A 12,116-nucleotide genomic window follows, 5' to 3' on the forward strand; every position below is an offset into this window, starting at 1 on the left:
TTCTACATATATATAGTTCTAGTATCTTGAATTACTAGCCTGAAAAAAAATGCTAATAAAATACTTAAGTTTCTTCTTGGATCTAAAGAGATGATGCTAGTTTATCGTGTATTACTAAGTACATAAAGTATGTTGTCTAAGCAGAAATAAGTAATCAAAAAGAAAGGAAATAATTGCTCATTTATCTTTTTCTGGCTCTGTGTTTTTTTTAATAGAATCAATGTGCAGCAGTAAATACTCCAAAGAAAGACACTTCCCAGATTGATGGACCATCTTTAAACAATACTTATGGTTTCAAAGTCAGCATACAAAACTTACAGGAGGCAAAAGCTTTACATGAGGTAAAACGGTAACAGTAAGGACACATGCACTTTAACTCTTACGTTTTATTCTATGGTACAAGTATAGAAATTTTTTACTGACAGAGGAATACATTGAATTCTATACCTGTTAATCTTTATTTCGTTCTTATTATCCTTTCTATTTTATATATTTATATAAAACAGAGAAACTTTAAAACTAGTCATCAGTTACTGAGACTGCTTTGTGGTTTCACAATTTTCACAAAGCTTATACCTGAAATTTTAAAAGAAGCTAAAATTAGAAAAGGTTTTTTAGCTATTGGAAACTCTGTATGTTACTCTGGGATTATATTATATCCCATCCCAAATGTGATGTCTACTTGTGTTTTCTATTTGGTTGGCTCAGTGGATTAGTGCTTGCTACATTTGTTCACATAATCTTTATAAACCAGTTACCTTCACAGCACAGACTGTATGCAAAGACTCGGAAGCTATCTTGTAAAAATGTACATTCTCACTGGAGAATATGTATGAATGGTTCACTGTAAATTTATGTGTATTAAAGAAAACACAACAGTAACATATGTGACTGGCAATGAGGTGAAAATTAGAATATATTTTAGTTGTTTATACCTGTCCTGTCAGTATGGTAGCCACTAGCTATGTGGCTATTGAGAATTTTAAATTTGGCTTATACATCTAGGAATGGAATTTTAAATTTCGTTTAATTTTAACTAATTTGTTTCCATTAAAAATTTTGCAACCTCATTGAGATGTGCTATAAATGTAAAATGCATACTGCTTTCAAAGACTTAATAGGAAAATAGAATATAAAGTACCTTATCAGTAATTTTTTATATTGATTACATGTTGAAAGGGTAGTTTTTGATGTATTGGATTAAATGAAAATATTTTTAAATTAATTTAACCTATTTTTACCATTTTTTAATGGGACAACTAGAAAATTTAAAATTATGTATGTGACTTTCATGATATTTCTTTTGGTCAGTGCTGGTTTATACAGTCGTTTTTGCCCTTGTAGCAGAGAATTTGATTCTTTTGTTGGTTTTTTGGTCTCAAGTCAGTTCTGTCTTCTAAGAATTGGATGAATAGACTAAGAGGAAACTTTAAATATTGTCCTCATTTTTACCCTAAATTTGAACTAAGAATTGTACTTTTGAGAATTAGATTGGAACATAGTCTAATTCCCTAATTGTTTATTTGTACATTTTTTCATTCAACAGCATTCATTTAGTTCCTGTTTTATACCTGGCCTTGTACTCTCCCCTGAAGCCCAGATAAATTAAGTAACAAACTCAGGAATATTTATCTTATCAAGTACACACCCGAAATTCGAAATTTAAAATACTTTGTTAAAAAATATTTATTAAAGCAAATTTGATACACCTTAACAAAAAGACTTGTTACATTTGATTTTTCTGTTATTATTTGAAAAAAATATTTTTCTTCCAGTACTGTTATTTTATTCTACGTAAACCTGTTTCAGAATCCTGGGCCTTCTTGAAGTTAAAATCACTTCGGGGGTCCAGCAGGTTGCTCATAGCTTCCCATCACATGCTTCCTTCATCTCAAGGCACACTCCAAATAGCCACCTGGTGGTCAAATAGGGATTGAACCAAAAAAATATCTACTATACTCTATTCCGTTTTCTACAAAATTGTGCTCACAGCATTTTTTCCTGTTTCCCATTACCCTGGGCTAATCTCTCTCTCTCTTCTGCATATAAATACTCAATTCAGAAGAGAAAATTTGCAATTGTTGCCCTTTCTTTTTTTTTTCAACGTCTTTATTGGAGTATAATTGCTTTACAATGTCGTGTGAGTTTCTGTTGTATAAAAAAGTGAATCAGCTATATGCATATGTATATCCCCATATCCCCTCCCTCTTGCGTTTCCCTCCCACTCTCTTTATCCCACCCCTCTAGGTGGTTGCAAAGCAGAGCTAATCTCCCTGTGCTATGCAACTGCTTCCCACTAGCTATCTTTTACATTTCGTAGTGTATAGATGTCTTAGTTACTCTCTCACTTTGCCCCAGCTTACTTCCTCCTCCTTGTGTCCTGAAGTCCATTCTCTACATCTGTGTCTTGATTCTTTTCCTGCCCCTAGGTTCTTCAGAACCATTTTTAAAAAAAATTCCATATATATGTGTTAGCATACGGTATTTGTTTTTCTCTTTCTGACTTACTTCACTCTGTGTGACAGACTCTGGGTCCATCTACCTCATTACAAATAACTCAGTTTTGTTTCTTTTTATGGCTGAGTAATATTCCATTGTATATATGTGCCACATCTTCTTTATCCATTCATCTGTCAATGGACACTTAGGTTGCTTCCATGTCCTGGCTGTTGTAAATAGTGCTGCAGTGAACATTGTGGTACATGACTCTTTTTGAATTATGGTTTTCTCAGGGTATATGCCCAATAGTGGGATTGCTGGGTCATATGGTAGTTCTATTTTTAGGTTTTCTTTTAGTTGTTTTTTTTTGCGGTACACAGGCCTCTCACTGTTGTGGCCTCTCCCGTTGCGGAGCACAGGCTCCGGACGTGCAGGCTCAGCGGCCATGGCTCACGGGCCCAGCCACTCCGCAGCATGTGGGATCTTCCCGGACTGGGGCACAAACCCATGTCCCCTGCATCGGCAGGTGGACCCTCAACCACTGTACCACCAGGGAAGCCCTATTTTTAGTTTTTTCAGGAACCTCCATACTGTTCTCCATAGTGGTTGTATCAATTTACATTCCCACCAACAGTGCAAGAGGGTTCCCTTTTCTTCACACCCTGTCCAGCATTTATTGTTTGTAGAATTTTTGATGATGGCCATTCTGACCTGTGTGTGGTGATACCTCACTGTAGTTTTGATTTGCATTTCTCTAATGATTAGTGATATTGAGCATCTTTTCATATGTTTGTTGGCAATCTGTATATCTTCTTTGGAGAAATGTCTATTTAGGTCTTCTGCCCATTTTTGGATTGGGTTGTTTGTTTCTTTGATATTGAGCTACATAAGCTGCTTGTATGCTTTGGAGATTAATCCTTTGTCAGTTGCTTCGTTTGCAAATATTTTCTCCCATTCTGAGGGTTGTCTTTTTTATGGTTTCCTTTGCTATGCAAAAGCTTTTAGTTTCATTAGGTCCCATTTGTTTATTTTTATTTCCATTTCTCTAGGAGGTGGGTCAAAAAGGATCTTGCTGTGATTTATGTCATAGAGTGTTCTGCCTGTTTTCCTCTAAGAGTTTTATAGTATCCTCTAAGAGTTTTATAGTATCTGGCCTTACATTTAGGTCTTTAATCCATTTTGAGTTTATTTTTGTGTATAGTGTTAGGAAGTGTTCTAATTTCATACTTTTACATGTAGCTGTCCAGTTTTCCCAGCAGCACTTATTGAAGAGGATGTCTTTTCTCCATTGTATATTCTTGCCTCCTTTATCAAAGATAAGGTGATCATATGTGTGTGGGTTTATCTCTGGGCTTGCTATCCTGTCCCATTGATCTATATTTCTGTTTTTGTTCCAGTACCATACTGTCTTGATTATTGTAGCTTTGTAGTATAGTCTGAAGTCCAGGAGCCTGATTTCTCCAGGTCCGTTTTTCTTTCTCAAGATTGCTTTGGCTATTTGGGGTCTTTTGTGTTTCCATACAAATTGTGCAATTTTTTGTTCTAGTTCTGTGAAAAATGCCAGTGGTAGTTTGATAGGGATTGCACTGAATCTGTAGATTGCTTTGGGTAGTAGAGTCATTTTCACAATGTTGATTCTTCCAATCCAGGAACACAGTATATCTCTCCATCTGTTTGTATCATCTTTAATTTCTCTCATCATTGTCTTATAGTTTTCTGCATACAGGTCTTTTGTCTCCTTAGGTAAGTTTATTCCTAGGTATTTTTTTCTTTTTGTTGCAATGGTAAATGGGAGTGTTTCCTTAATTTCTCTTTCAGATTTTTCATCATTAGTGTATAGGAATGCAAGAGATTTCTGTGCATTAATTTTGTATCCCGCTATTCTACCAAATTCATTGATTAGCTTTAGTAGTTTTCTGGTAGCATCTTTAGGATTCTCTATGTGTAGTATCATGTCATCTGCAAACAGTGACAGTTTTACTTCTTCTTTTCCAATTTGTATTCCTTTTATTTCTTTTTCTTCTCTGATTGCCCTGGCTACAACTTCCAAAACTATGTTGAATAATAGTCATGAGAGTGAGCAACCTTGCCTTGTTCCTGATCTTAGAGGAAATGGTTTCAGTTTTTCACCATTGAGAACGATGTTGGCTGTGGGTTTGTCATATGTGGTCTTTATTATGTTGCAGTAGGTTCCCTCTATGCCTACTTTCTGGAGAGTTTTTATCATAAACGGGTGTTGAATTTTGTCAGAAGCTTTTTCTGCATTGATTGAGATGGCCATATGGTTTTTCTCCTTCAGTTTGTTAATATGGTGTATCACATTGATTGATTTGCATATATTAAAGAATCCTTCATTCCTGGGATAAACCCCATTGATCATGGTGTATGATCCTTTTAATGTGCTGTTGGATTCTGTTTGCTAGTATTTTGTTGAGGATTTTTGCATCTTTGTTCATCAGAGATATTGTTGGCCTGTAGTTTTATTTTTCTGTGACATCTTTGTCTAGTTTTGGTATCAGGTTGATGGTGGCCTCGTAGAATGAGCCTGGGAATGTTCCTCCCTCTGCTATATTTTGGAAGGGTTTGAGAAGGATGGGTGTTAGCTCTTCTCTAAATGTTTGAGAGAATTTGCCTGTGAAGGTATCTGGTCCTGGGCTTTTGTTTGTTGGAAGATTTTTAATCACAGTTTCAATTTCAGTGCTTGTCATTTGTTAATATTTTCTATTTCTTCCCGGTTCAGTCTTGGAAGGTTGTGCTTTTCTACGAATTTGTCCATTTCTTCCAGGTTGTCCATTTTATTGGCCTATAGTTTCTTGTAGAAGTCTCTCATGATCCTTTGTACATCTGCAGTGTAATTTGTTACCTCTCCTTTTTCATTTCTAATTCTATTGATCTGAGTCTTCTCGCTTTTTTTCTGGATGAGTCTGGCTAATGGTTTATCAACTTTGTTTATCTTCTCAAAGAACCAGCTTTTAGTTTTATTGATCTTTGCTGTTGTTTCCTTCATTTCTTTTTCATTTATTTCTTATTTCTGATCTGATCTTTATGATTTCTTTCCTTCTGCTAACTTTGGGGTTTTTTTGTTCTTTCCCTAATTCCTCTAGGTGTAAGTTTAGATTGTTTATTTGAGATTTTTCTTGTTTCTTGAGGTAGCATTGTATGCTATAAACTTCCCTCTTAGAACTGCTTTTACTTCATCCCATAGGTTTTGGTTCGTTGTGCTTTCATTGTCATTTGTTTCTAGGTATTTTTTGATTTCTTCAGTGATCTCTTGGTTAATTAGTAGTGTATTGTTTAGCCTCCATGTGTTTGTATTTTTTTTTACAGTTTTTTTCCTGTAACTGATATCTAGTCTCATAGCGTTGTGGTCAGAAAAGATACTTGATACAATTTCAGTTTTCTTAAATTTACCTAGGCTTGATTTGTGACCCAAGATATGGTCTATCCTGGAGAATGTTCAATGAGCACTTGATAAGAAAGTGTAGTCTGTTGTTTTTGGTTGGAATGTCCTATAAATATCAGTTAAGTCCATCTTAATGTGTCATTTAAAACTTGTGTTTCCTTATTCATTTTTATTTTGGATGATCTGTCCGTTGGTGAAAGTGGGGTGTTAAAGTCCCCTACTATTTCGGTGTTACTGTCGATTTCCCCTTTTATGGCTGTTAGCATTGCCGTGTGTACTGAGGTGCTCCTATGTTGGGTGCATAAATATTTACAATTGTTATATCTTCTTCTTGTATTGATCCCTTGATCATTACATAGTGTCCTTCTTTGTCTCTTGTAGTAGTCTTTATTTTAAAGTCTATTTTGTCTGATATGAGAATTGCTACTCCAGCTTTCTTTTGATTTCCACTTGCATGGAATATCTTTTTCCGTCCCCTCACTTTCAGTCTGTATTTGTCCCTAGGTCTGAATTGGGTCTCTTGTAGACAGCATATGTACGGGTCTTGTTTCTGTATCCAGTCAGACAGTCTGTGTCTTTTGGTTGTAGCATTTAATTCATTTACATTTAAGGTGATTATTGATATTTATGTTCCTATTACCATTTTCTTAATTGTTTTGGGTTTGTTTTTGCAGGTCTTTTCCTTGTCTTGTATTTCCTGCCCAGAGAAGTTCCTTTAGCATTTGCTGTAAAGCTGGTTTGGTGGTGAATTCTCTTAACTTTTGCTTTATCTTTAAAGGTTTTAATTTCTCCATTGAATCTGAGTGGGATCCTTGCTGGGTAGAGTAACCTTGGTTGTAGGTTTTTCCCTTTCATCACTTTAAATATGTCCTGCTACTCCCTTCTGGCTTGCAGTGTTTCTGCTGAAAAATCAGCTGTTAACCTTATGGGGATTCCCTTGTATGTTATTTGTTGCTTTTCTCTTGCTGCTTTTAATATGTTTTCTTTGTATTTAATTTTTGAGAGTTTGATTAATATGTGTCTTGGCGTGTTTCTCTTTGGGTTTATCCTGTATGGGACTCTCTGTGCTTCCTGGACTTGACTGACTATTTCGTTTCCCATGTTAGGGAAGTTTTCGACTATAATCTCTGCAAATATTTTCTCAGTCTCTTCCTTTTTCTCTTCTTCTGGGACCCCTATAATTCGAATGTTGGTGCATTTAATTTTGTCCCAGAGGTCTCTGAGATTGTCCTCAATTCTTTTCATCGTTTTTTCTTTATTCTGCTCTGCAGTAGTTATTTCCACTATTTTATCTTTCAGGTCACTTATCTGTTCTTCTGCCTCAGTTATTCTGCTGTTGATTCCTTTTACAGTATTTTTAATTTCAGTAATTGTGTTGCTCATCAGTTTTTGTTTGCTCTTTAGTTCTTCTAGGTCCTTTTTAAATGTTTCTTGTATTTTCTCCATTTTGTTTCTGAGATTTTGGATCATCTTTACTATCATTACTCTGAATTCTTTTTCAGGTAGGTTGCCTATTTCGTCTTCATTTATTTGGTCTTGTGGGTTTTACCTTGCTCCTTCGTCTGTAATGTATTTTTTTGTAGGGTTTTTTGTTTTTGATGGGTGGTACTGTATTTCTGTCTCACTGGTTGTTTGACCTGAGACGTCCAGCAGTGGAGTTTGCAGGCAGTTAGATAGAGTTGGGTTTTGGTGCTGAGATGAGGACCTACGGGAGGCCTCACTCCGATTGATATTCCCTGGGGTCTGAGGTTCTCTGTTAGTCCAGCAGTTTGGACTGGGAGTTCCCACCACAGGAACTCGGGCCCAACCTCCAGCCTGGGAACCAAGATCTCGCAAGCTTCATGGCACGGTTAAAAAAAAAAAGAGCGAGAGAAAAAGGAGCAGTACAATATCAAAGAATAAAAAAATAAAATTAGAAAGATAGAAAATACGTTAGGAAAAATTAAACTATAATTGAAAGAACTGCAACAAGGTAAAATAAAACCACAACAGAAAAAAGAAAGGGTGGGGGGAACAAGCCAAAAGGAGAGAACGATAACAAAGTATAAAGAATAAAATAAAATTAGAAAAATAAAAGATTTATTAGGAAAAATCAAAATATTAAAGAATCAACAACATTGAATCAACAAAGCAAAAGAGAACCCCAATCTAAAAGAGGAAAAAAGAAAAGAAAAGAAAAAAAAAAGCCTTGGCTATGGGGGTGGAGTTTAGGTGGGGGGGTGTAACTTAGGCAGAGGCAGGGTTTAGGGTGGGGCAGGACCTAGGTGGTTGGTGGGGGGGGGTGTGTGTTCAAGTGTGGGGCAGGGCCTCTCCGGGGAGAGGCAGCACATGGAAAGGAGGGCCTCTGGAGTGTGGAGTTCCAGAGTTTGGAGGTAGGGCCCTGAGTGAGGGTGTGTGGGTGAGGTTTAGGCCCAGGTATTGTGGTGGGTCTCTGAGTGTAGAGGTGGGGCCCTGGGTGGGGGTGTAGGGGCGGGGCTTGGGCTCCGCTTTGCAGGAGGGAGGCTTGGAGGGCACAGGATTAGGCCCGGGAGCCCAACAGGCTCCCTGGTGCCTAAGTAGACAGGGAAAGCGCTGGCCCTGATCCCTTCCATTTCCTTGCACCACTCCCGCACCATCTCCCCCAGAGTCTCCCCCATCACCGCTGGACCCCTAACCATGGGTGGGTCCCACTGGGTGTAGGAACTCCTGCCCTCCCCGAGCCACCCCTCAGCCGGTCCCAGAGGTCCAGCCTTTACTTTTGCTCCCCCTTTCCTCCCTCCCATTCCTTCCGGACCCGCACAGCTAGAGGGCACCTAGGTGGGCAGAGGATCAGGCCTGGGATCTCATCAGGTTCCTGGGGGTCCACGTGGGCAGGGGACGCCTGGCCATGCTCCCTTTTGATCCTCTGCCCTTCCAGTGGTCCCCCAATTTCCCCCTTCGGTCGTGGGATCCCTTCCCCTCCCCAGCCGCCCCTCAGGGGCAGCAGTCCTGGGCCACCTCCAGTTCTCCTCCCCCTTCACTCCCCCCATGCCCCACGTCCTACCCAGTCGGTGGGGGTTCCTCCCATGCCCTAGGTGTCTATAGTCCCCCACTGGTGTCTGGTAGGTGCCCTAGCTTTGAGGAGATGTAAATCCACGTTCTCCTATTATGCCATCTTGACTCTGCCCCCCTTGTCCCTTTCTTACCCATGTCTTTACTGATAACACTTAGTACATCTCTCTCTCCATCTCTTCATTCCATATGTTGGCTTAGAAAAAAATGCCCCTAAGAACACTAATGCATTTTATGTCGAGGAAAAAAAAGGCAAAATTTGAGTGTGCAGTTTGGCCTGGTATATGAATAAGTCAACCTCCAAGACTCTTTTTGACCTGAAATTGTCTTCAGGCTTCTCCATAGTCTTTCCACGTGTTCATTGTTTCCTAATTAAAGTGGGTTTTTTTTTTGTTTTGTTTGGGTTTGGAGAGAGGTTTTCCATTTCACATTTTTGTACATGCTTATCGTTTAAAAGAATAAATCCTGGAGAGTATATATTTAAAAGTAAAAGTTCTTTTCATTAGCTCCCCATTTTACTTGGTTTAATTTTTTTTTAATATTACTTGTTTTTTAAAAAAATAGAAACAGCAATACATATTTCTTAAGGAAAGTGGTGGATTTTTGGAAATTTGTTTTATTCCATATGCCTTATACATGCATAATTAATGTTCTTATATTTTAAAAAGTACTTAATAACAAAGTTACTAATGAATGCATGCACTATTACATACATGTACATGGTAAAAAATTTAACATCATGACAAAAAGATTACCACAATGTTCATTGCAGCTCTATTTACAATAGCCAGGACATGGAAGCAACGTAAGTGTCTATCAACAGATGAATGGATAAAGAAGATGTGGCACATATATACAATGGAATATTACTCAGCCATATAAAGAAACAAAATTGAGTTATTTGTAGTGAGGTGGATGGACCTAGAGTCTGTCATACAGAGTGAAGTAAGTCAGAAAGAGAAAGACAAATACAGTATGCTAACACATATATATGGAATCTAAGAAAAAAAATGTCATGAAGAACCTAGGGGTAAGACAGGAATAAAGACACAGACATAGAGAATGGACTTGAGGACATGGGGAGGGGGAAGGGTAAGCTGGGACGAAGTGAGAGAGTGGCATGGGCATATATACACTACCAAATGTAAAATAGATAGCTAGTGGGAAGCAGTTGCATAGCACAGGGAGATCAGCTTGGTGCTTTGTGACCACCTAGAGGGGTGGGATAGGGAGGATGGGAGGGAGGCACAAGAGGGAGGAGATATGGGGATATATGTATATGTATAGCTGATTCACTTTGTTATAAAGCAGAAACTAACACACCATTGTAAAGCAATTATACTACAATAAAGATGTTTAAAAAAAAAAGACAAAAAGATTTCCATTGAAAAGTAAGCTTCTCTCCCACCTGACTAAGCAGTCCACTTCCCCAAAAGCAATAAACAGTTTTATATTTTTTGTCTCTTTGCAGACATTTTCTATGCATGTACTTAACATTTTTAACATACATGGAAGCATACTACACTCGTTCCATTTATCCGTGTATTATGGTGGTCTTTCCATTTTAGGACACGTAGATCTGGCTCATTCTTTTGAAAATTTTAAAGGCTACAGAGTTTTCCATTCTGTAGTTTTTATGGAAGCCACATAATTTATGTAACCAGTTCCCAACTGATAGACATTTAGGTTTTTAGTCTTTTTAACTTATAAAAAACTGAAAATATTATCATCTTTAGTGAACATCTTTGTGCATATATTTTGGCTACATATATGAATATATCTACAGGCTTATTCTCAAGAGTATAAATGCTAGATCAAAGGATATGTCTTTTTTTCTAATTGAAATATAGTTGATTTACAACATTATATTAGTTTCAGGTGTACAACATAGTGATTCAATTTTTTTTTTTTTTTTTTTTTGCGGGCCCAGCCACTCTGTGGCACGTGTGATCTTCCCGGACTGGGGCACAAACCTATGTCCCCTGCATCGCCAGGCGGACTCTCAACCACTGTGCCACGAGGGAAGCCCAGCAATGCTTTTTAAACAACAGTATCTCTACGATTGTCTTAATCTTTTACTTGCCTCTGCAGATAACACTAATGCTTCATCAGTTCTAATGTAATGGACATAAGACATATCCAACACCTAAATTTCAAGAGCAAAGGAAAAAGTAATAAACTTCTGATGAAACCCAAGTGAAGAAAATACCCAAAACCTATGGGAAAGTTATGTAGAATGCAAACTCCTCTTACAGATAAAGTTATGCCATAATTTTGCAGCTGAAATGTTCAGGATCTTAATCTATTTTTGCGAAATAAAAGTGAAGTTGAGGGCTTCCCTGGTGGCGCAGTGGTTGAGAGTCCGCCTGGGGATGCAGGGAACACGGGTTCGTGCCCCGGTCCGGGAAGATCCCACATGCTGCAGAGCAGCTGGGCCCGTGAGCCATGGCCGCTGAGCCTGCGCGCCCAGAGCCTGTGCTCCACAACGGGAGAGGCCACAACAGTGAGAGGCCCGCGTACCGCAAAAAAAAAAAAACAAAAAAAAAGTTATTATAAAATAATGGCTGTATTTCCCTGTACTGTACAAAATATCCTTGTTGCTTATTTATTTTATACATAGTGTTTTTTATCTCTTAATCCCCTGTCTGTATCTTGACCGTCTCCCCTTCTCTCTTCCCACTGGTAACCCCTAATTTGTTCTGTCCTTTTAAAATTTTGGTAGATATTTCTAAGTTGTCCTCCAAAGATATCTACCAAATTCTACTCCCATCACTAAGGAGAGCCTTGCATTTACATTTCTTCAACAGATGGCATGCAAGATAAATACAAAATATAAATCCTTTATTAAATTTATATGATCTGAGTAATTACCAGTAGTTTACTAATTTTTCATTGCCAGGTATATGTGTATTACTGGTACAATGATGGCTATAATTCTAGCTGTAATCATTAATCATCCAACATATATCTTGTTTTTCTTACCCAGAGTTTATTCTTACTCTGTCTTAGAAAGATAACAAAGGATTACAGTTAAGAAGAGTTTTTATTAGCATAGGAAAATAAGTAAAAAGCAAAATATTACATTTTTTGCATTATATGTCAAAGAGAAAATGTGCATAGGCAAAAAGCTGGCTATTGTGTAGTTGACACCATACAATTCTTATGATTTTTTGTTTTCAGGAAAAACTGTAATGAAAAATCTGCCTAGTATGTACAAAACTCTAAATTTAAGTAGCCCTCAGAG

At 37.7% G+C, this 12,116-nt stretch overlaps 1 protein-coding gene across 4 annotated transcripts in view; it reads left to right on the top strand.

The window, feature by feature from the left end:
- Positions 1-12,116, top strand: part of REV3L (REV3 like, DNA directed polymerase zeta catalytic subunit) — a 187,375-nt gene that overhangs the window by 115,548 nt on the left and 59,711 nt on the right. For all 4 annotated transcript variants that reach the window (XR_009521942.2, XM_060030078.2, XM_060030079.2 and 1 more), the window contains one exon: positions 216-341. Coding sequence is in view for 3 of the 4 variants with exons in the window: in XM_060030078.2 (XP_059886061.1) it covers positions 216-341 (126 nt within the window). In the remaining variant the exon portion in view is untranslated. The remainder of the gene's footprint in view (positions 1-215; positions 342-12,116) is intronic.

The sequence above is a fragment of the Delphinus delphis genome, chromosome 14 (assembly GCF_949987515.2).
Source record: "Delphinus delphis chromosome 14, mDelDel1.2, whole genome shotgun sequence".
Classification (NCBI taxonomy): Eukaryota; Metazoa; Chordata; class Mammalia; order Artiodactyla; family Delphinidae; genus Delphinus; species Delphinus delphis.